Source organism: Triticum urartu, chromosome 6 (genome assembly GCF_003073215.2).
Source record: "Triticum urartu cultivar G1812 chromosome 6, Tu2.1, whole genome shotgun sequence".
Classification (NCBI taxonomy): Eukaryota; Viridiplantae; Streptophyta; class Magnoliopsida; order Poales; family Poaceae; genus Triticum; species Triticum urartu.
Genome location: NC_053027.1, coordinates 79,678,032 through 79,704,196, shown reverse-complemented (window position 1 = coordinate 79,704,196; position 26,165 = coordinate 79,678,032). Strand labels below are relative to the sequence as shown.

At 46.4% G+C, this 26,165-nt stretch overlaps 2 protein-coding genes across 2 annotated transcripts; both read left to right on the top strand.

The window, feature by feature from the left end:
• The first annotated feature begins 9,618 nt into the window (after positions 1-9,618).
• LOC125513908 (phosphoglycerate mutase-like protein 4) lies at positions 9,619-20,203 on the top strand. The gene is made up of 7 exons (XM_048679119.1): positions 9,619-9,896; positions 10,777-10,909; positions 18,082-18,132; positions 18,319-18,429; positions 18,580-18,711; positions 19,321-19,396; positions 19,801-20,203. The coding sequence occupies exons 2-7, from the start codon at positions 10,808-10,810 to the stop codon at positions 20,022-20,024; spliced, it is 696 nt and encodes a 231-aa protein (XP_048535076.1). The 5' UTR covers positions 9,619-9,896; positions 10,777-10,807; the 3' UTR covers positions 20,025-20,203.
• A 1,001-nt stretch (positions 20,204-21,204) lies between these two features.
• On the top strand, positions 21,205-25,634 carry LOC125516198 (eukaryotic translation initiation factor 5-like). The gene is made up of 2 exons (XM_048681679.1): positions 21,205-21,358; positions 23,826-25,634. The coding sequence occupies exon 2, from the start codon at positions 24,068-24,070 to the stop codon at positions 25,367-25,369; it is 1,302 nt and encodes a 433-aa protein (XP_048537636.1). The 5' UTR covers positions 21,205-21,358; positions 23,826-24,067; the 3' UTR covers positions 25,370-25,634.
• Positions 25,635-26,165: the final 531 nt, after the last annotated feature.

Genomic DNA, 26,165 nt, shown 5'->3' with positions numbered 1-26,165 from the left:
TGAACTGGATTATTGACTCTAGTGCAAGTGGGAGACTGTTGGAAATATGCCCTAGAGGCAATAATAAATTAGTTATTATTATATTTCCTTGTTCATGATAATCGTTTATTATCCATGCTAGAATTGTATTGATAGGAAACTCAGATACATGTGTGGATACATAGACAACACCATGTCCCTAGTAAGCCTCTAGTTGACTAGCTCGTTGATCAATAGATGGTTACGGTTTCCTGACCATGGACATTGGATGTCATTGATAACGGGATCACATCATTAGGAGAATGATGTGATGGACAAGACCCAATCCTAAGCCTAGCACAAGATCATGTAGTTCGTATGCTAAAGCTTTTCTAATGTCAAGGTATCATTTCCTTAGACCATGAGATTGTGCAACTCCCGGATACCGTAGGAGTGCTTTGGGTGTGCCAAACGTCACAACGTAACTGGGTGGCTATAAAGGTACACTACGGTATCTCCGAAAGTGTCTGTTGGGTTGGCACGAATCGAGACTGGGATTTGTCACTCCGTGTGACGGAGAGGTATCTCTGGGCCCACTCGGTAGGACATCATCATAATGTGCACAATGTGACAAGGAGTTGATCACGGGATGATGTGTTACAAAACGAGTAAAGAGACTTGCCGGTAACGAGATTGAACAAGGTATCGGGATACCGACGATCGAATCTCGGGCAAGTATCGTACCGCATAGACAAAGGGAATTGTATACGGGATTGATTAAGTCCTTGACATCGTGGTTCATCCGATGAGATCATCGTGGAACATGTGGGAGCCAACATGGGTATCCAGATCCCGCTGTTGGTTATTGACCGGAGAGTCATCTCGGTCATGTCTGCATGTCTCCCGAACCCGTAGGGTCTACACACTTAAGGTTCGGTGACGCTAGGGTTATAGAGATATTAGTATGCGGTAACCCGAAAGTTGTTCGGAGTCCCGGATGAGATCCCGGACGTCATGAGGAGTTCTGGAATGGTCTGGAGGTAAAGAATTATATATAGGAAGTGCTATTTCGGCCATCGGGACAAGTTTCGGGGTCACCGGTATTGTACCGGGACCACCGGAAGGGTCCCGGGGGTCCACCGGGTGGGGCCACCTGCCTCGGGGGGCCACATGGGCTGTAGGGGTGTGCGCCTTGGCCTACATGGGCCAAGGGCACCAGCCCGAAGAGGCCCATGCGCCAAGAGAGCAAGAAAGGAAGAGTCCTAAAGGGGGAAGGCACCTCCGAGGTGCCTTGGGGAGGATGGACTCCTCCCTGGCCGCACCCTTCCTTGGAGGAAGGGCCAAGGCTGCGCCCCCCCCCCTCTCCCTTGGCCCTATATATAGTGGGGGGAAGGGAGGGCAACCATACCTAAGCCCTGGCGCCTCCCTCTCCATCCCATGACACATCTCCCTCCTCCCGCAGCGCTCGGCGAAGCCCTGTTGGAATCCCGCTACTTCCACCACCACGCCGTCGTGCTGCTGGATCTCCATCAACCTCTCCTTCCCCCTTGCTGGATCAAGAAGGAGGAGACGTCGCTGCTCCGTACGTGTGTTGAATGCGGAGGTGCCGTCCGTCCGGCGTTAGGATCATCGGTGATTTGGATCACGACGAGTACGACTCCATCAACCCCGTTCTCTTGAACGCTTCCGCGCGCGATCTACAAGGGTATGTAGATCCACTCCTCCCTCATTGCTAGATGACTCCATAGATAGATCTTGGTGACACGTAGGAAAATTTTGAATTTATGCTACGTTCCCCAACAGAAGTTATCTTATCGGATTGAGTCTTTAAATATTTGAGAACACTTGATGTATGTCTTGCCGTGGATATCTGTGGTGACAATGGGATATCACGTGATTCACTTGATGTATGTTTTGGTGATCAAATTGCGGGTTCCGCCCATGAACCTATGCATAGGGGTTGGCACACATTTTCATCGTGATTCTCCGGTAGAACTTTGGGGCACTCTTCGAGGTCCTTTGTGTTGGTTGAATAGATGAATCTGAGATTGTGTGATGCATATCGTATAATCATACCCACAGATACTTGAGGTGACATTGGAGTATCTAGGTGACATTAGGGTTTTGGTTGATTTGTGCCTTAAGGTGTTATTCTAGTATGAACTCTAGGGCTGTTTGTGACACCTATAGGAATAGCCCAACGGATTGATTGGAAAGAATAACTTTGAGGTGGTTTCGTACCCTACCATAATCTCTTCGTTTGTTCTCCTCTATTAGTGACTTTGGAGTGACTCTTTGTTGTATGTTGAGGGATAGTTATGTGATCCAATTATGTTAGTATTGTTAAGGGAATTTGCACTAGCGAAAGTATGAACCCTAGGCCTTGTTTCAACGCATTGCAATACCGTTTACGCTCACTTTTATTATTAGTTATCTTGCTATTTTTATATTTTCAGATTATAAAAACCTTTATCTACTATCCATATACCACTTGTATCACCATCTCTTCGCCGAACTAGTGCACCTATACAATTTACCATTCTATTGGGTGTGTTGGGAACACAAGAGACTCTTTGTTATTTGGTTGTAGGGTTGTGTAACGCCCTTGATGCGGCTATATCTCCCACGTGTCGAGGCACGACTTAGAGGCATAACCGCATTGAAAGCAATGTCGCAAGTTAGGCAATCTTCACAACATCCCATGTAATATATAGATAATAAAAGGGGAGATACATAGTTGGCTTACACTCGCCACGTCAATCAAAGTACATAAATAGCATAACATCATCCAAACACTCATGGCCCGACTACGGCGCCAAAATAAAAGATCAACCCAACATGCGACACGGTCCCGATCGCCCCAACTGGGCACCACTACTGATCATCAGGGAAAGAAACATAGTAACGGCGTGAGTCCTCATCGAACTCCCACTTGAGCTCAAGCGCGTCATCTGGAATGGAGTCATCAGGCCCTGCATCTGGTTTAATAGTAATCCGTGAGCCACAGGGACTCAGCAATCTCGCACCCTCGCGATCAAGACTATTTAAGCTTATAGGTAAGGCAAGGTAAAATATGTGGAGCTGCAGCAAGTGACTAGCATATATGGTTGCTAACCTGTTCGCAAAAGAGAGCGGGAAGAGAGGGCAAGGCGCGAACGAGTAACTAGAGAGCAACCTGCGGCAAGCATTACTCCAACACCGTGTTCACTTCCCGGACTGCGCCGAGAAGAGACCATCACGGTAACTCACACAGTTGATTCATTTTAATTAAGTTAAGGTTCAAGTTATCTACAATCGGACATTAACAAATTCCCATCTGCCCATAACCGCGGGCACGGCTTTCGAAAGTTCAAATCCCTGCAGGGGAGTCCCAACTTAGCCCATGACAAGCTCTCACGGTCAACGAAGGAATAGACCTCCTCCCGAGACATTCCGATCAGACTCGGTATCCCGGTTCTACAAGACACTTCGACAAGTTAAAACAAATCCAGCAACACCGCCCGAATGTGCCGAAAAATCCCGATAGGAGCTGCACATATCTCGTTCTCAGGGCACACTCAGATTGTCCAAACTTTCGGTAGGCCAGCCCAGAGTTGCCCCTGGTGGCCACCGGCGGCTGACGAGGTGAACCAACACTCAGAGGAGCACTAGCCCGGGGGGTTTAAAATAAGATGACCCTCGGGCTCCGGAAACCCAAGGGAAAAGAGGCTAGGTGGAAAATGGTAAAACCAAGGTTGGGCATTGCTGGAAAAGCTTTACTCAAGGCGAACTATCAAGGGGTTCCCATTATAACCCAACCGCGCAAGGAACGCAAAATCCGGGAACATAACACCGATATGACGGAAACTAGGGCGGCAAGAGTGGAACAAAACACTAGGCGAGAGGCCGAGCCTTCCACCCTTTACCCAGTGTATAGATGCATTAAGATAACAAGGCAATATAATGATATCCCAACAAGTAAATAATGTTCCAACAAGGAACGGTCTCCAATCTTCACCTGCAACTAGCAACGCTATAAGAGGGGCTGAGCAAAGCGGTAACATAGCCAATCAACGGTTTGCTAGGACATGGTGGGTTAGAGGTTTGACATGGCAATTTGGGAGGCATGATAAGCAAGTGGTAGGCATCGTAGCATAGGCATAGCAAAAGAGCGAGCATCTAGCAAAGCAAAGATAGTAGTGATTTCGAGGGTATGATCATCTTGCCTGCAAAGTTGTCAGAGTTGACTGGATCCTCGAAAGCAAACTCAACGGGCTCCTCATTAGCGAACTCGTCTCCCGGCTCTACCCAAACAAGACAAACAAGCAACAAAGACACAATCAACCACGTGCAAAGCTCAAACAATATGATGCAAACATGGTATGCTATGCGGGATGCGATATGTGATGCATATGCAAGATTTGACAAGGAATGAATGAACCTGGCCTCAACTTGGAATATCCAAGTGTGCCACTGGAAAGATGAGATGAAATCGCTTGAAAACGATATAAAGATCACCAGAATCGGAGTTACGGTTTGGAAATGGCAAGCAATTCAAATATGACACCGGTCTGCGATTTACAGCAAGTAGTCATCTAAATGCAACAAGATGAACATGCTACAGCACTCAAACATGGCAACAAAATACATGGCAGGGATCCATTCATGATGCTTAACAAAAGATGAACACTGAGCTATGGCCAATTCATCCATGAACAGGTTCAAACAAGCATAGCAAAAAGGCATTTGGTAAACAGATTTCAGACTTAGTGAAATTAACACTTGTCTGGAATTTCAGATCAGATAGCACAATTTGGAGCATGAAAACTATATGCTACAGGACCTGAACATGGCAAAGTAAAGCATGGCATGGAGATACTCAAAGAGCTTAACAAAAGTCCCTTAGTGACCTTGAGCCAAAAGGGATCAGAAAATACATTTGCAAGCATGTGAACATGGCAATTACATAATCAGTTCTCAGACTTAGTGAAAAACTGGAGCATGCAAATCAGATATCAAGTAGGCATGTTTACGAGCTCGATGCACTCACTACAGAGCAAGTCATGACAATCTAAGCATACACCCATCAAGAATACACAAAATACAAGCTACACATGGCAAGAACAATAACATAGCATGCACGTATCAACTACAACATCCTCGGTAAAATCGCTAACAAGTAGACAATCTGCCCAGATTCACGAAATAGCAAAAGTAGAGCTCGATTGACTCAAGCTAGGGTGCTCCATAATTGCAAAAAAAGGCATGGATGGATAGAGCACTACAAGATTAAGAAAACATCCTTACTGATCATCCTCAAAAGAGGCACGGATCACTAGGAAACAACATGAACATATGGCATAATGAGATAAACAGTCCAAGGACTTAGTGGAAATGCTAAGTCCCTGAAATCAACCTTAACGAATGCACCACTTTGCAAGCTTGTGCTAGTCACCACAAACATCACAAAAATACATGGGTTGCACCTCTGGATAGATGGCAAAACATATAACAAAACTCATGAAGAGCTTAGGGGCATATCATGCACACAATAATCATGGCAAAAATGACAAATATCTAATTGGAGCAGCATATCTGACAAATATCTCAAATAGCATTCTTGTAACAGCATTTCGGGCATCAAGATGAACTCAAATGAAATGATGCAATGAGATGAAATGATGTACTCTCTGAGATGAACATTTTGATATGCTATATGTCCAAAACGGAGCTACGGATGCAAAGTTACGATGCGATGAACATAGCCAAATAATTAGGGTTTCGGGCAAAAAGTCAACCCGAGACAAATCTCAGATCTAGATCCGGTCGGGCGCGGTTTACGAGGATCGCCGGAAGGAATTTTCACCGGGGGCGAGGACGACGCAGGAGCTCGTTGGAGGCCGCCGGAGGAGGAGAAGACGACCGGGGTGGCGGTGGCGATGGCGGTGGCCAGCGAGGCAGGTCCGGCCACCGAAGGAGGAGCGGGCGGCGCCGGCTTCCGGCGAAGTGACGGCCGTCGGCGGATGGCGGCGGGCGAGGCGAGCCGGGAGGCGGCGGGGCGCGCGGGCCCCGTACGGGCCTCGCGGGTCGACGGATGGCGGCGGTGATGTGGGGCGCGCGGGAGCTGACTTGGCGGCGTAGGATTGGCGGCGCCGGGTGGCGGACGCGTCCGGCGCCGTCCGGACGTGTCCGGCGGCGGGCGGAGGTGATTTTTTTAGGGTTAGAAGGAGGGGATCCGGAATTTGGAGGAGGGGGCCTATATATAGAGGTAGAGGGAGTTAGGAGTGTCCAAATGAGGTGCGGTTTTCGGCCACGCGATCGTGATCGAACGCTCTAGATGATGGAGAGGGTTTTGGTGGGTTTTGGGCCAACTTGGAGGGGTGTTGGGCTGCAACACACATGAGGCCTTTTCGGTCCCTCGGTTAACCGTTGGAGCATCAAACGAAGTCCAAATGGTACGAAACTTGACAGGCGGTCTACCGGTAGTAAACCAAGGCCGCTTGGAAAGTCTCGGTCCAATCCGGAAATGTTTAATCCACACACACGAAAGAAAGGTAGAAATTACCACCGGAGGAGAACGGAGCGCCGGAATGCAAAACGGACAACGGGGAAAATGCTCGAATGCATGAGATGAACACGTATGCAAATGCAATGCACGTGATGGCATGATATGAGATGCATGACAACGACAACAACACACGGAGACAAAAACCCGAACCCGAGAAAATAAAAAATAACTTAACGCCGGAAACGGCAAGAGTTGGATTGCATATTAGGTAAATCATATCCGGGGTGTTACAGGTTGCTTGAGAGAGACCATCTTCATCCTACGCCTCCTACGTATTGATAAATTTTAGGTCATCCACTTGAGGGAAATTTGCTACTGTCCTACAAACCTCTGCACTTGGAGGCCCAACAACGTCTACAAGAAGAAGGTTGTGTAGTAGACATCACTATGCGCGTGCAGCAGCGTGCGCTCGTGGTTGTAGCTCCCCATGGTGACAGTCGCAGCTCCGGTGGTGTTCGTCGCCGATCGCGGCACCTTGCCGACGAACTCGCCGGTGCTGCCTCCCCCGCCGATCGTACCAAAAAATGCTCACCGCTTAGTAGCTTTTGCGGTTGCCGGTTGAAGCAAAAAACTGTCGTGGTTGTAGCACCTGATCGACGCCAGTGATGGCTAGTAGCAATACGAGGCGCTGGTTGTAGCAGAAAAGCGACATGGTTGTAGCAAAATGTTTCAACACCGGGTGGTGGGTTAGCAGCAAAAAAAGAGGCTGGTTGTAGCACAAAAGCAACGTGGTTTGTAGCAAAAAGAACACCGGTGGTAGCAAAAAAAAAGTCGTCGTTGCCGCCTCGACTACATCGTATCTCTGTCCATGAATGGATGTAGCAAATTTTCTAGCCGTCTCACGCTGCTCCCCTCTGGTGGACGTCCTTGTCGCTCCTGGTCGCCGCCTGTTGTAGCAAAAACGCGTCGCCGTCCTCGTCGCCGGTTGTAGCTCGCCGTGAAGGGTCCCTACAAATTGAATCGCCGGTTGTAGCAAACGACGTCGTGGTTCCAGCAAAAATGGCATCGTCGCAGGTTCCAGCATTTTGGTTGAAGCTTTCTCGGTCTCTGGTAGAAGCTTTTTCATCTGCAAGATGAAGCTTTTTTTTAAACGGTTGCAACTTTTCATGTGTACCTAAAAAGCGATTGAAACTTTTGCGATGGCTGGCTAAAGATTTTCAATCTCTGGTTGAAGCTTTTTCATCTGCGGGATGAAGCTTTTGTTAAAACAGTTGCAGCTCTTCATGTGTTCCGAGTCTGGTTTGAAACTTTTTTATCTACTAGATGTAGCTTTTTGCATTCATGGTTGTAGCACGAGCATTGTTGTTTGCAGCTGCAGTACCAGTACGTCCGCGCGGCCGCCCGTTACTGGTTCTAGCAAAACCAGTGCGCGATTGCAGCTCCCTCCCCAGTCGGTTGTAGCTTTTGTCTGCTCCACCGCCATGGCTGCCGTTCGAGGTAGTGGCTCGTCCCGTTGATTCTCGCCGTCAGCGCTCTGAGTAGCTGGAAAAACAGTGGTGGATGGGGTCGAGATCCAACGGTGGCGGCGCCCTCCGGCGACCGGCCGGCGAGGCGGCGGGGCGCAGGGCGACGGAGCTCGGGGGCGCGGCTCGCGGGTGCGCGCAGCCCTCCGGCGACCGGCCGGCGAGGCGGCGGGGCGACGGAGCTCGGGGGCGCGGCTCATGGGCGCGCGCAGACTGCGTGGGCACGACAGGAGAGAGGATGGATAAAATGCACGGGTCCACATAGGGAAAAAGTTGCTATATATACGTGTTGTGTTCCGCGTGACGAGGCGGAATTTCCTAACGGACGCTCGCTGCATTAAATTGTCGAGGCTTCGCACAGAGGTGACCGAACTAGCGATCAAGACGGGCTAGCCCAATTACGAAATATGCACGCGCTACAGCTTCTGTTTTTGGGACCTTCTGGTGGGTTCCCTAACGGTTTTGGGAACATTCTAGAAGGTTCTTGAACCGGGTTTTCACTGGTTTTTCTGTTTGTTTTCTTCTTTTTCTTTTTCTTTATTTGTTTTTCTTTTTCTTTATTTCATTTTCAATTCCTTTTTCTTCTCTATTTATTTCTTTTTGTTCTCAAGAATTTCAAATTCTTTTCCAAATTCTAAGAATGTTCCGAAGTTCAAAAATGTTCTTGTTATTAATTTTTGTTTACAAATTCAAAAAATGTTCTTCATTTTCTAAAAAATGTTCCCATCTTATATAAAATGTTCGCTTTTCAAAAAATGTCTGTAAGTTCAAAAAATGTTCATGTTTTCAAATTATGTTTGGGAGCTTCAAACGATCTTCCAATTTCAAAATTTGTTCAACAATTTCAAAAAATGTTCATGTTTTCAAATTTTGTTGGGAGTTTCCATAAATGTTTCTGTTTAGAGAATTGTTCACAAATTCAAAAAAATGTTCATGTTTCAATTTTTGTTCGGAAGTTTCAAAAAATGTACGCAAGTTTTAAAAACTTTTCATGTGTTCAAGTTTTGTTCAGGAGTTTCGAAAAATGTTCCCAATTTTAAAAATTGTTCGAGTATCGAAAAACTATTTTAAAATTTGAAAAATGTTCGGGTTTTCACAGAAAACTTTCACGTTTTCTCTTTTTGGGAGATTTTACAAAAATGTTCCCGTTTTCAAAAATGTTTGCATTTTTTGAATTTATGAGTTTTTCAAATTCTATTCAGAATTTCTAGAAGTGTTCGCTGTTTCATACAACCTTCACGTCTTTTTCTCAAAAATAACATTTTGCGTACAAAATTTAAAAGACGTTCGGATATGCACTCGGTTTTATTCTTAATATGTTGTGCTGCGTTAAAACCAGGAATCTCTCTAGCTGAACTGGCTAGCTGTATATCTTTGAAGCGTCTGGTCTCAGGTTCGAACCCTGCTTAGAGCATATTTCTTCTCGAGCGGTGCATTTTTTCGTTCCGTGCTGGTCGCTATGGGCCGGCCCAGTCGGGAGACCCGCCTGTGCGTCCGGTCGACATTCTGCCGCAAAGAGCGGCAGATAGGAGCTCTCTGACGAGGCAGGAGCCGGCCGAAGTTTCAGCCGGTGCGCCGGATCTAAAGACTTCCCTTTGGGCTTTGGCCACTCAAACGTGCGCGTCAAGTTGGTCGGCCTGGCTCAAACCCAAGTTACCAGCGACCGTCGTCGAATCGAGCCATTAGGCAGCCAGCTCTCGCTTCATCGCCAACACGTCGGCCCAACGCCCCATTGCCTAGCGCGGTCGCTCCACGGCACTGGAGCAGGGCGGCGCCCCAGCAGCAGCGGCGGCGCGCGCCGCGCTCGCCGGCCCGGCCCTTCTCCCCGCGCTCCGCTTCCCCGCGTCGCCCGCCTCTGGTCGGCAGCGCCTCGCCCGCAGCCTCCTCTGCTCGGTTCCTCCCAGCCGGCGCCGAATTCCCTGCTCTAGGTGAGCAATCTCGTCCGTCATCTCTCCTCCAGTTCCGCCGTTAGTTCGGTTCGCCGTATCCGTTTGTGCTCGACGTATCGGGATGGACCTGGGGCCCTATGCTGCTACTTCTGGTTGATTCAGCGAGACGAGTTTAGACTTAAGATTAGATTAAAAATCCTCTGTGGCGCTTGTTTCTCTGTTTTGTTTCCAGGTTGTAGTTGATTTTTTTTAGGAAGAAAAAGGGAAAACTATGCCAGTGTTTGTAGTGATTGTCATGGCCCGTTGTTGATTATTTTGTTGGTGACCTAATAATACCTGAAGGCAGATAAGTAGGCATCATCCTCTTTGCTTTTCAGTTTTAGATACCTGTTGATTTGCCATCCTGAGCATTGCTTCCTTCTCATTGTGAACCGAGGCCAATCATGTGAAATTGTGAATACATTCACATTCATTGGGCTATTTACCCAAGGATGGTGACATGGGTAAGATGTATGACTGCCTGTGTACTAGCCTATTAGTTTGTACTTGAGTAGTTCAGTATCTTTATTTGAGTGTTGATAAAAGAATACCTGGCGATCAATCAAAATTTGGGAGTTGCACTTGCGGTTAAATGTCCTTTGCACGTTGCTACTTGCTAGTGGATTTGCTTCTGCATTGCATCTTTCTATAGTTTGCACGGAACCATTGGTAATTTCTAGGCACTATCTGATTTGGTTTTTATACTGACCACACCTTTGCTGTATGGAAAGTTGTTGATTTTGCAGTTGGTGCCATATAGATTGATAGTGTAATCCCGTGTTCCCTTTCTGGCAAATACCTTTGGCTGAATTGTTTTTTTCAGTCTTACCTTGTATGCAGAACCGCTAATGCATGATGTTTGACTTGTTTTAATCTATAGGTGTCAGAATCTCTTCGCTACAGCTTTAGGGATGTCGTCCTCTTCCACAATAGAGGGCAAGGATGGCGAGTTCACCGAGGTTGTGGTAGTGCGGCATGGCGAGACTTCCTGGAACGCCTCGCGCATCATACAGGTGATCACAATTGCTGAATACTCCCGTATGTTTTTTCATTGAATTTAGAGCTTGGTACTATGTACTGTTAAAAGATAGGCGAGCCAGCCGGCTGATCTGGCCTGCGGATCAGCCGGTTCGTGGGACATTGGATCAACCCCCTTCTAAAGGCCAGGATGCAGCTTATATATGTCGTATTGTTTCTTCTGTTACAGTCCATGCTCAGTTGCATGCATACATTTTTTGACTTTTTTCGTCCTCTTTGGCCTGGAACCCTGGTTCTATACGGGTGCCCCTTTGCAACATGAAAACTACACACGAAAAGCTTGCATAGGATGGAACAGGGTTTGTCTTTGTCTCTACGAGCATGCCATTGAGCTCTTGGCTATTTCTTGTAAATTCAGAGCATGTCCAACTCTAGACGTTTACATAGATGATAGAAAACAAAATAAATATTGTATAATAAAAAATTCACCGAAACACTCTATTTCTATATTGAGCCCTAATTACATGCTTTCAGTAACGGTAAAACCGGTCGGAAAACCAGTCCCTGCACACAATATTTTAACTTGTGCGGAAAAGTGCTCGACACCACTTTTTGCGTCGATGCCACGTGCGACGCTAGGATTGGTTGGCCCAACTATCCATCGGCCAGGATATCACTCCCAGCGCCCTCTCCTAGCACCCGTGTCGGGCATGCTCTTCCAAGTTGGTCACTAGCAAGCATGATTTTGCCCCTCAAGCGTCATGACTTTGGCTTACAACATTGGTAGCATGGCTTCCTAGCATCACAATTCCGGCTTTGCTGCAGCAGCATCGTCCATCCTTGTAGCGGTGCGCGTTATTGCAGCATTGTTGGTCCATCTTTGCAGCATTCCGTGATTCGGCTTGTAGCATCGCTAGTTCAGCCTTGCAATGTCACAATTTCACCTTGCAGCAGCGGTGGCCCCACCTTGCAGCGTCGTGTGTCTCGACTTGCAGCATCGCCGATCCGGTCTTGCAATGCCATGATTTCGGTTTTGCAGCATCGATGGCACCGTTTTGCACCGTCATGTGTCTTGATCTGCAACATCGCTGGTCTGGCCTTGCAACGTCACTATTCCAGCTTTGCAACAACAGCTGCCCACCATGCAACGCCAAGCGTCTCGATTTTCAGCATCACCCGCTAGGCATTTCAGCATCGCTATTCCAACTTGCAGTAGCGACAATTGTCCTTGAAGCGGCGTGTGTCCGGCTTGCAACGTCGTGCAACATCAATGCACGGTGGCCCGGCTTAGAAAATGAAACAATGATCAGCCTTGCATGTCGAGCGCTTGCAACATCACGTGATCGGCGAGAAATTGGATGATGAGGACGTTGTCTCCCAACTGCCTAAACGCGAATTTGATTCGGTAGTCTCGGCGACGTGCTCGCTTGTGGAGCTTATATTGGTTAGTGAGCTGTACGATCAACTTGTTAGTTTTGAGACGCCATATCCATGCGTGGCAGAAGGTCGCAGCCCTCTGCAAACGCCGCTGCCCGCGGCGGCCTGACAAACCACAAGTCTGAAGGACCACCACAAGCACGCAGTGGTGGTAATGGAAACAACAACCACCACCACGACAACTTTAGCAACAACTTTGTCGGCTCCCATGGCAACTCTAGAGGAGGTGATCACCCTGACGGTACAATACACGGTGTGGCCTCTGGAAGAGAGCCCGGCAACATGCCTGCCTCGGGGCCCATGAAGCTTGGTGAAGGTCCAACTACAAGAGGGGATACCGAAAGCCCGTACGCGCTGCTATGGATCATCTTGGCGTGCAAGCCAAGATGGCGGCAACTTAGATCAGATCGATCTCCTGTAAAACCCTAGCCCCCGTCATCTATATAAGGTGGGGTCTAGGGGTAGTCATTCCCATCTACATTGGTAGAACCATAGTCTCATACTTCATCCTCCATGGTAATTCTCGCACGAGGTACCCCATCATGAATACAAACCAAAAGTAGAACGTAGGGTGTACTCCGTCCCGGAGTCCCGAACCTGGGTAACTTCTTCGTGTGATCTCCAATCTGATACTTCCGGCGACGTTCGCCACGGTACTGACCGGTTTATGTATCGTCAGTTGGCGCTAGGCACGGTGACAAAAGTGGCCGGAAGTACCAGATCGGATGTCACACGAGGAAGTTACCCAGGTTCGGTCCTCCGGGGAGGAGTAACACCTTACGTCCTGCTTTTGGTTTGTATTCATGGTGGAGTACCAAAGTAGATGGGAACGATTGCCCCTAGCCCCCACCTTATATAGATGACGGGGGCTAGTGTTTTACAGGAGATCAATCTGATCTAAGTTGTTGCCATCTTGGCTTGCATGCCAAGATGATTCATCGCAACGGGCTTCCGCGATCCCCTTTTATAGTTGGACCTTTATCAAGCATCATGGGCCTCAAGGCAGGCCTGCTGCCATCCCCCCTTCCCGGAGGACACCTCCGGTGTATTGCATTGACAACAGGGCCAAGGAAACAAGGACGATAACTTTAACAACAACTCTGTCGGCTCCCACGGCCACTCTGGAGGCGGTGATCACCCAAAGGAAGAACAACGGGGCCAAGGCTATGCCAACAATTACCTTGTCTCAATTCGCCAAAGTTTAGTGACAAATTTGTCGCTAGGGCCACCCTACATGGAAGTGTTGAGGAGGTATGGTTGCTCCTATGGTGGATAAAAAAAGAACATGGGGCAACCACAACATTGTACGCTATTGACATGAATTGGTAAGTGGACACGGGAGACACATTCCACATCACCGCCAATCTCAACCAATTAAACACTCGTGACCGCTACAATGACAATGAACAAGTCCAAGCCGCCAGGTATGGGCATTAGTCATATCGATTATTCATCAATTCAAACACCAGACCGTCCTCTCCACCTCAAAGATATTCTTCATGTTTCTCAAGATAGTAGAAAGCCTTGTATCCGCTAGCAGACTTGCACGTGATAACAATGGCTTTCTTGAGATTTAGGGGCTGTTTGGATTAGAGCCCCGAGCCGCCGTGCCAAAAAATAGGCGTTGATTGAGCAGTTAGTTGCGCGTTTGGTTGGATGCCGATAAATTGGCGTGCCCCCGCTCGCTTGGCTTCTCAGTTCAATTTCACGCCAACGTTTTGGCGAGAAGCGGGCGCCCAATTCCTTCGCCAATTATTTGGCACACCCGTGAATTGGCAGGGCTCGCCCCGGCGGCAACCAAGAGCCCCTTATCCTTGCTCTTTTTTATCAAGGATTAGGAAACAAGAACTTTGCTTCATGGCAGGGGTACGAGAAGATTATACCCCCTCCAGGCCACTTCGTTAACTCAAGGAAAAGCGTGTTTAGTGTCATCAAACCATCTTTGGAGAGATGACATTGTCGTCTAGATCATCTACCGTCATCTATAGTTACGCAAGTTGTTAGTCGCAATAATCTTCCATGTGCTAGCGAGTCGAATAAAAACACCATGCGTGATACGTGTCAAAAAGCCAAGAGTCATAAATTACCATATTGTAATTCGATTAGTGAACTAAGTGCTCCTTTAGAGCTTATATTTTCTGATGTTTGGCGCCCTGCGCTTGAGTCTTTTGGATGGAAGAAATACCATGCTAGTTTTATTGATGATAGCAAGTTCACATGGATTTATCTAATCAAACACAAATCTGAAGTATTCCAAATATTCCATGATTTTCAAGCTCTCGTGGAACTACAATTTAGTAAGAAAAATCTTGCTATTCAGTCTGACTTGGGAGTAGAGTATGAAAAACTCTCTCTCTCTTTTTTTTTTTACCAAAATTGGTGTCTCTCTCATCCACACACTCATCAAAAAAATGGCTCTGCTGAGCGAAAACACCGTCACATTATTGAAACAAAATTGTCTCTTTTAGCTCAAGCTTCCATGTCCCTTGAGTTTTGGATGAAGCTTTCAATTGCCGCCACATATCTTATAAATCATGTACCTAGTAAACTCAACAATTTTGAGACTCCACTAGAACGTCTGTATTATCACAAACCTGATTTATTCATGCATAGATGCTTCAGCTAACAGTGGTCTATTTGAACAATGTGGCGTTTTCGCGCATCAGAGCCATTTTGTTGATGTGCGTGTGGACAAGAAACATGATGGGAGATGCCAATTTTGGTAAAAGGAAGTGTGAGCAAGGGCCCAATCAGTTTTTCATACTCTCCTCCCCAATCAGATTGAAGAACAAGAATTTTCTTGCTAAATTGTCGCTCAATGAGAGCTTGGAAATCGTTGAATTTTTCTAACACTTCAGATTTTTGTTTGATTAGATAAATCCGTGTGAGCTTGCTAAATCATCAATAACATAATATTTCATTTGTCCAACAGACTCATGCAAGGGCCCAAACATCGAAAAATATAAGCTCTAAAGGAGCACTGGATTCACTAATCACTCGGATATGGCAATTGATGGCTCTTGCCTTTTTGACATGCATCATACATAGTGGTTTTATTCTGACTCACTAGCACATGGAAAGATTATTATGACTGACAACTTGCTTAACTATAGATGACGACGGATGACCTAGAAGGCAATGCCATCTCTTGAAAAAAGGTTTGGTGGCATTGAACAAGCTTTTTCTTGAGTTTCTCTCGGGGGTGGGCTGTGTGGCATGACGAGCTGCGAGGCCATCCCCTGATTTGCTTGAGGCTGGTTATTGCTGCATGACTCATATAACTGGCGAGGAGCTGGTTCATAGGTGCTTGGCCTGCGGGGCTCTCGATTGTGGTTGCTTGACCTGTGGCTCTGATGGGAGGCCGTGCTGACCAAGTCACCAGACGCCCTGGCGTGGCTCTTGGATAGCTTGTAAAATTGTTTCCGGAGCTTGTAAAATCTCTGAGGTCACCAGTTCGGGTCCGGGAAGATCCAAGTGCTCCCTGGACACTATGTCCGACCCTGAGTTCGGGGCGCGCGGAGTCCCACCCAAAGGAAGGGTATCCGACTCAAGGGATTCGGAGGTCCGAACATAGCTAGTCCTTAATTCAGGAGAAGAAGTGTCTTCGGCTCGTTCCTCGACGACCGCTACCAGGTGGGTGATTGGCGGGAGATTGATTTCCCTCTGGTCAGGTTTAAGCCTGATCCGATCATAGGCCGTTGAAAGCCCCAGGGCGGCGATGCAATCTAGCAGCTCGTTTAAGGACGAGATGTCCGCTGGATCCATCTTTTCGGAGTATTCGAGACCGATGCAGGGGTGGTGTTTGGCGATCGCGGGGGACACTGTCGGCTTGATGGCCATGCGGGCACCCACGGTGAAACCGCCGAGCTAGAGGACCTGTCCTGAAGCTAGGCTCCTTCCAGAAGTGATATCGCCGTTGATGACAAGGCGAGACATAGATCGCTTTTCGTGACCACACAACGGAGCTCTCAATGAAAGCACCATTGTCGGTGTCTAAAACCGGCAGATCTTGGGTAGGGGGGCCCAAGCTGTGAGTCTAAGGATCAATGGTAACAAGGGACAATGGGGACACGGTGTTTACCCAGGTTCGGGCCCTCTCAAAGGAGGTAAAACCCTACGTCCTGCTTGATTGTATTCGATGAGTATAGGGGTTACAAGAGTTGATCTACCTCGAGATCGTAATGGCCAAACCCTAGCTGTCTAGCCTATGATTATTCTGATGCCCTCTGTGGACTAAACCCTCCGGTTTATATACACAACGGAGGGGCCTACGGTTGTACAAAGTCAGTTTACTGAGGAAAGGAGTATTACACCCGGACACCAAACTTGCCGTTCTACGCACATAGGAGTCCTACCCGGGCACGGGAGGTGGTCTTCTACCTCGCCTTCACCACCCATCAGTCCGGCCCATTTCAAAGAAACCGGACACCTAGGGACCCCCTAATCCAGGACTCCCTCAGGCATAATTATCTTGCATGATCACTGTTGTGTTGAGAGGCTCCATCCCTAGCTCAGATATCTCCTTGTCCGGATATCCGTTGGGGAACCTCACATTAGTGAGGGCCCTTGCCGCTGCCTGCATATTCTTTGCCGGCGTGTGATAGGACACGGGCTTGGATCTACGGCGTTCTCGAGTGCTTGATCCATCCTTCTACTTTGGAGAGCTAGGGCGGTTGTATCTGCTGTTGGCATGGTCTTTCGATTTTTCTGGCCGAGACTGGAACTGCTCCTCAGACCTCTGCAACTCGGCTGCACTGTCACGACCCATCAGTCCGGCCCATTTCAAATAAACCGGACACCCGGGGACCCCCTAATCTAGGACTCCCTTAGGCATAATTATCTTGCATGATCATTGTTGTGTTGAGAGGTTCCATCCTAGCTCAGATATCTCCTTGTCCGGATATCCGTTGGGGAACCTCACATTAATGAGGGCCCTTGCCGCTGCCTGCGTATTCTTTGTCGGCGTGCAATAGGACATGGGCTTGGATCTACGGCATTCTCGAGTGCTTGATCCATCCTTCTGCTTCGGAGAGCTAGGGCGGCTGTATCTGCCGTCGGCATGGTCTTTCGATTTTTGTGGCGAGACTGGAATTGCTCCTCAGACCTCTGCAACTCGGCTGCACTCCTTTCCAAGCGTCTCTTTTCCTTTAACCTTGTTGAGGGTCGCCAAGATTTCACCCGGCTAGACTCTTGGGCCTCGTTGTCCAAGATCGGCTCGTCAATCGCTTCGATGTCATCATCATTGATTTCTTCCGCCTCACCGCTTTCCTCCTGGTTCGTATCCGATGTGCCTGCCATGTAGCAGGCCTTGATTGAGGCCGCCTTCCATGGTCTGTGAAGTGCCGCAGTTGGCGGGTGGCTATTGGCTTAGTCACCCATCTCCTCATACTTGTACCTGAATAAGGAGAGAATGTCAAAATTTATGTTCTGTTGCTCCTCGGTGTAGATTTAGATTGCCTGGTAGCTACAAACACATATTGGCCTTATCTTAATTGGGCAAGCTATAGTAACTTAGTATTTCCAGCTTTCTCTTGCAAATGACCATGAATTTGTGATGGTGCTGAGCCAATTAGCAGTTTTGTAGTGTGTGTGAGCAAATGCCAACAAATAATAGCGTCCTAGGGCCATTTTCCCTTATCCGATTTTATAATCCGAATAAATAGGTAGGAGCAATAAATTTAACGGCATGATATGATTTTCACCTCTGGTGCGTATTTGCACATTACCCAACCCTCAACTGATCTGATATGTTATCCTACTCTTGTGTTAGGGGCACTTGGATGCAGAGCTGAATGAGATTGGGAGGCAGCAAGCTGTTGCGGTATTGTATGGCTTACTTATATTACTACTCCCTCGGTTCCTAAATATAAGTCTTTTTAGAGATTCCACTACGGACTACATACGGAGTAAAAGAATCTCTAAAAAGACTTATATTTAGGAACAGAGGTAGTACACGACATCTGGAGTAGCATTTTTTATGTGGAACTTGTGTGACTCTAATGCCCAGGTTGCTCATCGGCTGTCTAAAGAAGCCAAACCAGCTGCCATATACTCGTCAGATTTGAAGCGGGCGGCAGAGACTGCAAGAACAATAGCAAAAATCTGCAATTTACCAAATGTTTGTTCATTCACCTTGACCCTTTCTGTTATTCAAATATCTCGAGTGTACACCATGTTGTTGCCACGTAATTTGTGCAGTCTCTGCATCTCCGCACACCTTGACAAATTGCTTGATATAATATTAATGAGCAAACAATTTGCATTATAGGTTGTGTTTGATCCTGCACTTAGAGAAAGGCACATAGGAGATGTGCAGGGCCTGACGCTTCAAGATGCTGTCAAAGAAAAGCCAGAGGCTTACAAAGCTTTTATGTCCCACAAGAGAAACCAGCAAATTCCTGTAAGCATTCACATTTTTCTACTTTTGAGAAAATGTTTTATCAGTTGATTTTATTTTTTTGAGCTAAAAGTTGATAGTAGTTCACTGACCAGTGGAGAATGCTGTACTTAGAAATATTGCAAATACATGGTTGGTTGTAACCGTAGTCTTAAAGATGTCACAAGTAGATATGCATCGACACTGCACCATTCAATGGCCTGCATGTAGTCAACCATTTTGTAGGCTTGAACATGTTGAACATGGATTTTTCTTCCAGTGGCAAGAACATTGTTCACTTAATATGACGTGCTCCTGAAATCCTAATGAATTGAGGTGTTAATGCAAGTCACTGTTTTTGGTACCCTGCCGTAGACTTGCAGCTGTTTCTGAGGGCAACTTAACAGACAAAGAACTCTGCCATATCAAACTGTCATTTCTTATGAACTTACACACACAACAGGTTCATATAGGTTTGTACATGAAAGACGGTTTTGTATTCTAGGTCGATTTTTATCATACAGGATGCTCATACAGCTTTTCCCTAACCAGCCGTATGCTTGTATCAGCCGCATGCGTTAGCTTGTCTTGAAAGATTTATTGTTCTGAATTTTTTGGGGCTTGTCCTTTCAGGGTGGTGGAGAGAGTCTTGATCAACTATCAGAGCGATGTGTCTCATGCCTGTATAAAATAGTCGAGAAACATAGAGGTAAACTCCGGGCTTCAGACTTTTCCCTGCAAAAAAGCAAAACGAAACAAAACTGTGAGCTTCAATTTTTTTCTTTGACTTATAACTGGTAGTAAATCAGGCTATTATTTTGTAAACTTGTCAACCTGGATAAAAAATATATTTCAATCTCGAAAAAGAAAACCCTGAGAGTTTGCTCACCACCAATCAAAAGGAATGCTGTTCAAAGAAGGGGTTGGCTTATTGGCATCCTTTGGTTCTTGTGGGCTATGGCCTATGGGGGAAATACTGTGTTAATGTTTAAAACTTCAAATAACCGTTAAAGAGAAATATTTCTGACAAAAACTACCTGTTATTCATGAGATTGCTTACTTGGCTATGACCTTCTGAGCATTTCTGAACCTGCTTTTCTCATTTACTAACAGGGGAGCGAGTTATCCTGGTCTCTCATGGCGGAACCATCAGAGAGCTCTACAGGCACGCCAGTCCCATGCCGCTCCGCGGTAAGATACACAACACGTCGGTTACAGTCGTGCTCGTTTCTGGTGAGACTGGCCGCTGCATTGTTAAGATGTGTGGAGATGTTAGCCACCTTGAGGCCACCGGTGTTCTGGAGAATGCCTTTGGCGGCGACAAGTCTTCAGCCTAAGAGCACCCTACCTGCAGCAGTTCTTACATGTAGAGGATACAGATACAGTGCCATTTTTGTCTGTCATGATTTTGCTGTAACACATACGAATGCGATATATGGAGCGGATGCTACTTAAATACGGACACGAATCAGATGTTACCCAATTCGGAGCATATATGGATTTTAGAATTTAGTGATGTACTCCTCCATAAACTAATATAAGAGCGTTTAGATCACTAAACATTTATATTAGTTTACAGAGGGAGTATTATGTGGCACACTAAGTTAGCAACTGTGTGAAACAAAATTATCTACTCGTAACACTCCCTTCGTCCCATAATTTAAGATGTGTGTCAAAAAATGTCTTACATTATGGATGAAGGGAGCAGATGAATAAATAATACTCCTCCGTCAGGGAATAACTGTCGCTCAAACAGATTTAAACCCGAGGTGGGTAGGTTTTGCTACAAAGGAACCTAACCAACAATTTGCATAATATTTCCAAATGTAATCATACAAATACAAAAGTGAAATTTGACCACTTTTTATACTTTTATGTTGTACAATTGAGATTTGGGGCTAGAATTGCTTAAATTTGTAAGCATAATTTATCTTGAAATATGAATATCCACTTTCACATCCAGATTTTTTAAATTCTCTACTCCCTTTGTTCACTTTTATAAGGCTTTGTAGATGTTTCAGACACTGTGCAAAACAGCTCAATTTTACTTGTCTGAAACGATTTATAAAAATAAACGAAGGAAGTATCATATTTGTATTTATAAGATAAATTCAGATATTTTTCACATCAAGTTATATTTTTGTTCTTTTTTTTGCGGGCAGTTATATTTTTGTTTGGACAATGATGTCAAGCTGCTATACCGGTATTTCCCCGAAATACAACAATCGGGTATTCCAAATTATCTGGTGCTACTTCCACGCCTACAACTTGTTTTTTTATTTTATGATTTGATCATTTGAAGATTGTTTTTTATTTAGGGACATTTGAAGATTGTTAATCCGCGTGTCACATGATATATGCGGTCAGTTATATAGGAGTATTAGCAAAATACAGCAAATGATTTAAAAACAATTTGTTTATGCTCCCAATACAACGGCAATTATCCGGTAACTTATAAAAGAAAAAGACTGTTTCTAGCACCGGTCGGACTCTCGTGTTAGATTAGAAACCGTATCCATCACGAAATCCACCCGGCCGCCCGTCGACCGCTTCAAATAAAAGCCGCACGAACGCACGCCTCCGATCCTCTCCTCACATCGCCCGCCGCCATCGCCTGCAGCCTCCTGCTCGAGTTCCCCCCGCCGCTGCCGAACTCCCTGCCCTACCCTAGGTGAGTAACCTCGCTCTGTAGTTTTTAGGTCACGGTGGATTGAAAGTGCAACTATTCCTAAGTGGTTTTAGTAATTCATAACAATATATAGCTTATTGAGCTAATGCTATTTTAAGATGACTATTTCAGAAAAGCTCAATGATTGACATGGCATAGATGTGAAAATGAAACCCTCAAAATGCTAAGGACAAAGGGGCTCAAGCTTAAAAGCTCAAGACTCTTCATTTTATATTTTAGTGATCCAAGATCACATTGAGTCTTTAGGAAAAGCCAATACTATCAAGGAGGGATGAAGTGTTGCTTAATGAGCCTCTTGCTTCATGTGCTTAGTGATATGCTCCAAAACCCTCAACTACTTTTCCATATCCACATATGACCTAAACCCTAAGCCAAACTCGGTCCTACCGATTCTTTCTATCCGGCGCCATCGAGTTTCACTTGTCATAAGCCACTGCCAAACCCTAGCAATTCGGTTCTACCGATAGGGATCTCGGTCTCACCGAGATGAGATTGCAAACTCTCTGTTTCCCTTTCGTAACTTTTCGGTCTCACCGAAAGAGCGAATCGGTCCCACCGAGATTACAGTGTAAACTCTTTGTTTCCTTTTTGTAACTTTTCGGTCTCACCGAAAGAGCAAATCGGTCCCACCGAGTTTACCTGACCAACTCTCTGGTTAGCTTATTACCAAACTCGGGTTTGTGTAATCGGTCTCACCGAGATTACGTTATGCCCAAACCCTAACCATATCGGTCCTACCGAGTTGCATGTCAGTCCCACCGAAAATCTCTAACGGTCACTAGGTTTACCTTTTCGGTCCGACCGAGTTTGTTGATTCGGTCCCACCGAGATTGGAAAACTGTGTGTAACGATTGGATTTTGTGTGGAGGCTATATATACCCCTCCACCTCCTCTTCATTCGTGGAGAGAGCCATCAGAACACATACACAATTCCAACCCATATGTTCTGAGAGAGAACCACCTACTCATGTGTTGAGACCAAGATACTCCATTCCTACCATATGAATCTTGATCTCTAGCCTTCCCCAAGTTGCTTTCCACTCAAATCTTCTTTTCACAAAATCCAAATCCTATGAGAGAGAGTTGAGTGTTGGGGAGACTATCATTTGAAGTACAAAAGCAAGGAGTTCATCATCAACACATCATTTGTTACTTCTTGGAGAGTGGTGTCTCCTAGATTGGCTAGGTGTCACTTGGGAGCCTCCGACAAGATTGTGGAGTTGAATCAAGGAGTTTGTAAGGGCAAGGAGATCGCCTACTTCGTGAAGATCTACTGCTAGTGAGGCAAGTCTTTCGTGGGCGATGGCCATGGTGGGATAGACAAGGTTGCTTCTTCGTGGACCCTTCGTGGGTGGTTGCTTCTTCGTGGACCCTTCGTGGGTGGTTGCTTCTTCGTGGACCCTTCGTGGGTGGTTGCTTCTTCGTGGACCCTTTGTGGGTGGAGCTCTCCGTGGACTCGCGCAACCATTACCCTTCGTGGGTGGAGCCCTCCGTGGACTCGCGCAACCATTACCCTTCGTGGGTGGAGCCCTCCGTGGACTCGCGCAACCGTTACCCTTCGTGGGTTGAAGTCTTCATCAACGTGGATGTAGGATAGCACCACCTATCCGAACCACGGGAAAAACATCCGTGTCTCCAATTGCGTTTGAATTCTCCAAACCCTTCCCTTTACATTCTTGCAAATTGCATGCTTTACTTTCCGCTGCCAATATACTCTTTGCATGTTTGCTTGAATTGTGTGATGATTGCTTGACTTGTCCTACAATAGCTAAAATCTGCCAAGAACTAAAATTAGGAAAATGTTAAGTTTTTATTTGGTTAAGTAGTCTAATCACTCCTCCTCTAGACATACTTTCGATCCTACATGGATCCCAGCGGGATGGCCCTGCTACCTGGATATTTATTTATTTTTAATTAAATTTCGCGATTGTTGCTGTGGATTGGGCATGAGCTAGGGTTTGGTTGGGTGTCCTCATATAGAAAACAAATTATCTTAGTATCGTCGACTTCGGTATCAGTTGAGCGCGACCTGATCCGGCGTAGGTATTATTTGTTTTTCATGAGGAATAATTTGATCTCCACGGCTGTAGACCGGAAGCGATTCAGTGTTCGTGGCGTATTTGATTGCGTGCTGCTAGTTTTGGTTGATTGCGTCAGATCAAAGATTAAAAAAATATTGTGTGTGCTTGTTTCTCTATTTTCTTTCCAGCTTTTAGCTCTATTTTCCTTTGCTTTGTGCAATAAAGAGTACTACTAATGAATGCCTGCATGCTCTCATATCTAGTACTAGTAGCAGACTAGACCTATCTGGTTATTTAGGGACCTAGAGCTGAAGTGAAAGGTGCAGTTTTGTTCAGTCCAATACGCTATATTCAGTTATTTTTTTTCTTTCAATCTTACCTTGTATGCAAAATCGCTAATGCATGATCTTTGGCTTGTTTTAATGCAGGTAGCATATTCTCTTTGCTACAATCTGACAAAGTGGAGGGCTTGGAAGTCCGAGTTTCTTTCATGTCTGGACAACACTTGCTCTACTTCAGATCAATTGGATTGCCGGGAGAGTGTTCTCATACAACGAGAAAAAGGGATAAGCTTCTCTTCCATCACTTGCCACTGCTCAAGGTCAGCTCAAAGGCGGCTCTTGCTTCTGAATTTGGGCACGGCTGATAGGATCAGAAAGCTTGAGCCAAGATGGCGCTGCAGAACATTGGCGCTTCGAACAAGGATGACGCCTTCTATAGGTACAAGATGCCCAAAATGTTAACCAAAATAGAAGGCCATGGTAATGGCATCAAGACAAAAATCGTGAACATGGTTGGCATAGCAAAAGCGCTTGCCAGGCCTGCTTCCTACACAATGAAGTACTTTGGCTGTGAGCTTGGGGCACAGTCTAAATTTGATGACAAGACAGGGGTTTGCATAGTCAATGGTGCCCATGACACTGCAAAGCTGGCCGGTCTTCTTGAGAACTTCATCAACAAGTATGTTCAGTGTTATAAGTGTGGCAACCCTGAAACAGAGGTTGTCATCTCCAAGAAACAGACGCTATCTCTGAAATGTGCTGCATGTGGCTTCATCTCGGATGTTGACATGGACAAGGTCGCTACATTCATCATGAACAACCCGCCAGAACTGAAGAAGGGAGGCAAGGACAAGAAAGCTATGAGAAGAGCTGAGAAGGAGCGGCTCAAGGAAGGTGAGGCTGCTGATGAGGAGATGAAGAAACTCAGGAAGGATGGGAAGAAGAAAGGTGCTGCATCCAAGGACAGCACTGCAAAAGGTGTTGCTGCAAAGAAAAATGCTACTGCTGGTGGTTCTGATGAAGAACATGCAACCTCGTCAACTTACAGTCAAGCTGCGGACTTTGCAGCTGCTGCAGACGACGACTACGACGACGACGATGATGACGGTGTGGAGTGGCAGACTGACACGTCAGCAGAGGCTGCGAGAAAGCGCATGGAGGAGCAGCTGAGTGCGGCAACTGCCGAGATGGTTATGCTTGCCACTGAAGAGACAGAAAAGAAGAAGCATGCCAAAATGACTCCAGATGATGAACTGGTCGAGGAGATCAAGGCCAACGTGGGCAACGCTGCCACTGCAGCTCAGATCAAGGCAGTGCTGTCCTCCTCAACCCTCCCCGCCGCCAAGGACGCGATGGGCGCCCTCTTTGAGGCGCTCTTCCGCGGCGCAGGCAAGGGGTTTGCAAAGGATGTCAAGAAGAACAATGACTACCTTGCTGCTGCCGTGCCTGACGAAGGAGCCCAGATGCTGCTGCTCCAGGCCATCGAGGCGTTCTGCGGCAGGTGCAGCGCCGAGGCCCTGAAGGAGGTGCCGGTAGTCCTGAAATGCCTGTATGATGACGACGTCCTCGAGGAAGAAGCCATTGTCCAGTGGTACGATGAAGCTGTTGCTGCCGGCAAGGCCTCCCAGGTTGTGAAGAATGCCAGGCCGTTTGTGGAGTGGCTCCAGGTCGCCGAACCGGACGAGGAGTGAAGAGGCCGTGCCGCTTGATCCCGTTTATACGCTTTCTCTTTCTACCGCCAACTTGCTTTAGGTATCTTTTCATAGTGTTTGAAGTGTCCATTTTTTGGATCAGTATTTTAAGTGTCAGACGTTAAACACTTGAGTTGTTATGGTTGATTCTGTGTTGAGTCGGTTAAAATATTTCTTTATAACAAATTATGTCTTTTGATAGTGCTTGAAGTGTCCATTTTTGGACCAGTATTTGAAGTGTCAGAGGTATGCGTGGTTTGCTGCATCCGCTGTGTCCTGTTTTCAACTATTTCTTATAACAAATTATTCAGAATTTGTACTTACTCTCGTGTTCCAAAATCATGCTTGCATTTACAGTTGTAACAATGGTGCCGTTTACTCTGCTGTTGCTGAACATAAGTTGTTGAACATTTGTAAGCAGACCACGAGTGTTGTGTGGTGCTGTCACTTGTTAGTTCCAAGAGCAGGAAAGAGAAGTACTCCCTCCGTTCCATAATATAAGAGCGCTTTTGACACGACACTGTAAAAAATGCTTAATTATTTTCTCTTTATTCTTGAAGCATAACAAACTTCAAAATAATAAATAGACTTCTAACCAGTCTTTTAGATTTTGCCTTATGCGATTCCATGTTAACAGCCCACAAGTGGCAACTTTATGCTACGTTGTTCTAAAAAAACTTAAGGCTACGAGTGATACTCCTAGTCCCCGTTGGATTCTGCTGGTGGTTAAGCTGTCGCTCATGTTCAGTCAAGACGGACTTAGATTCAGTTAACGGACGGACTAGATCAAGTGCAA

What these genes read in the sequence shown, in the direction of transcription:
- LOC125513908 (XM_048679119.1), top strand. Translation starts at nt 10,808, where the DNA reads ATGTCGTCCTCTTCCACAATAGAGGGCAAGGATGGCGAGTTCACCGAG. An exon ending in ACGCCTCGCGCATCATACAG is followed by an intron (nt 10,910 to 18,081) that starts GTGATCACAATT and finishes CTCTTGTGTTAG; the next exon opens with GGGCACTTGGATGCAGAGCT. An exon ending in GGAGGCAGCAAGCTGTTGCG is followed by an intron (nt 18,133 to 18,318) that starts GTATTGTATGGC and finishes TCTAATGCCCAG; the next exon opens with GTTGCTCATCGGCTGTCTAA.
- LOC125516198 (XM_048681679.1), top strand. Translation starts at nt 24,068, where the DNA reads ATGGCGCTGCAGAACATTGGCGCTTCGAACAAGGATGACGCCTTCTAT.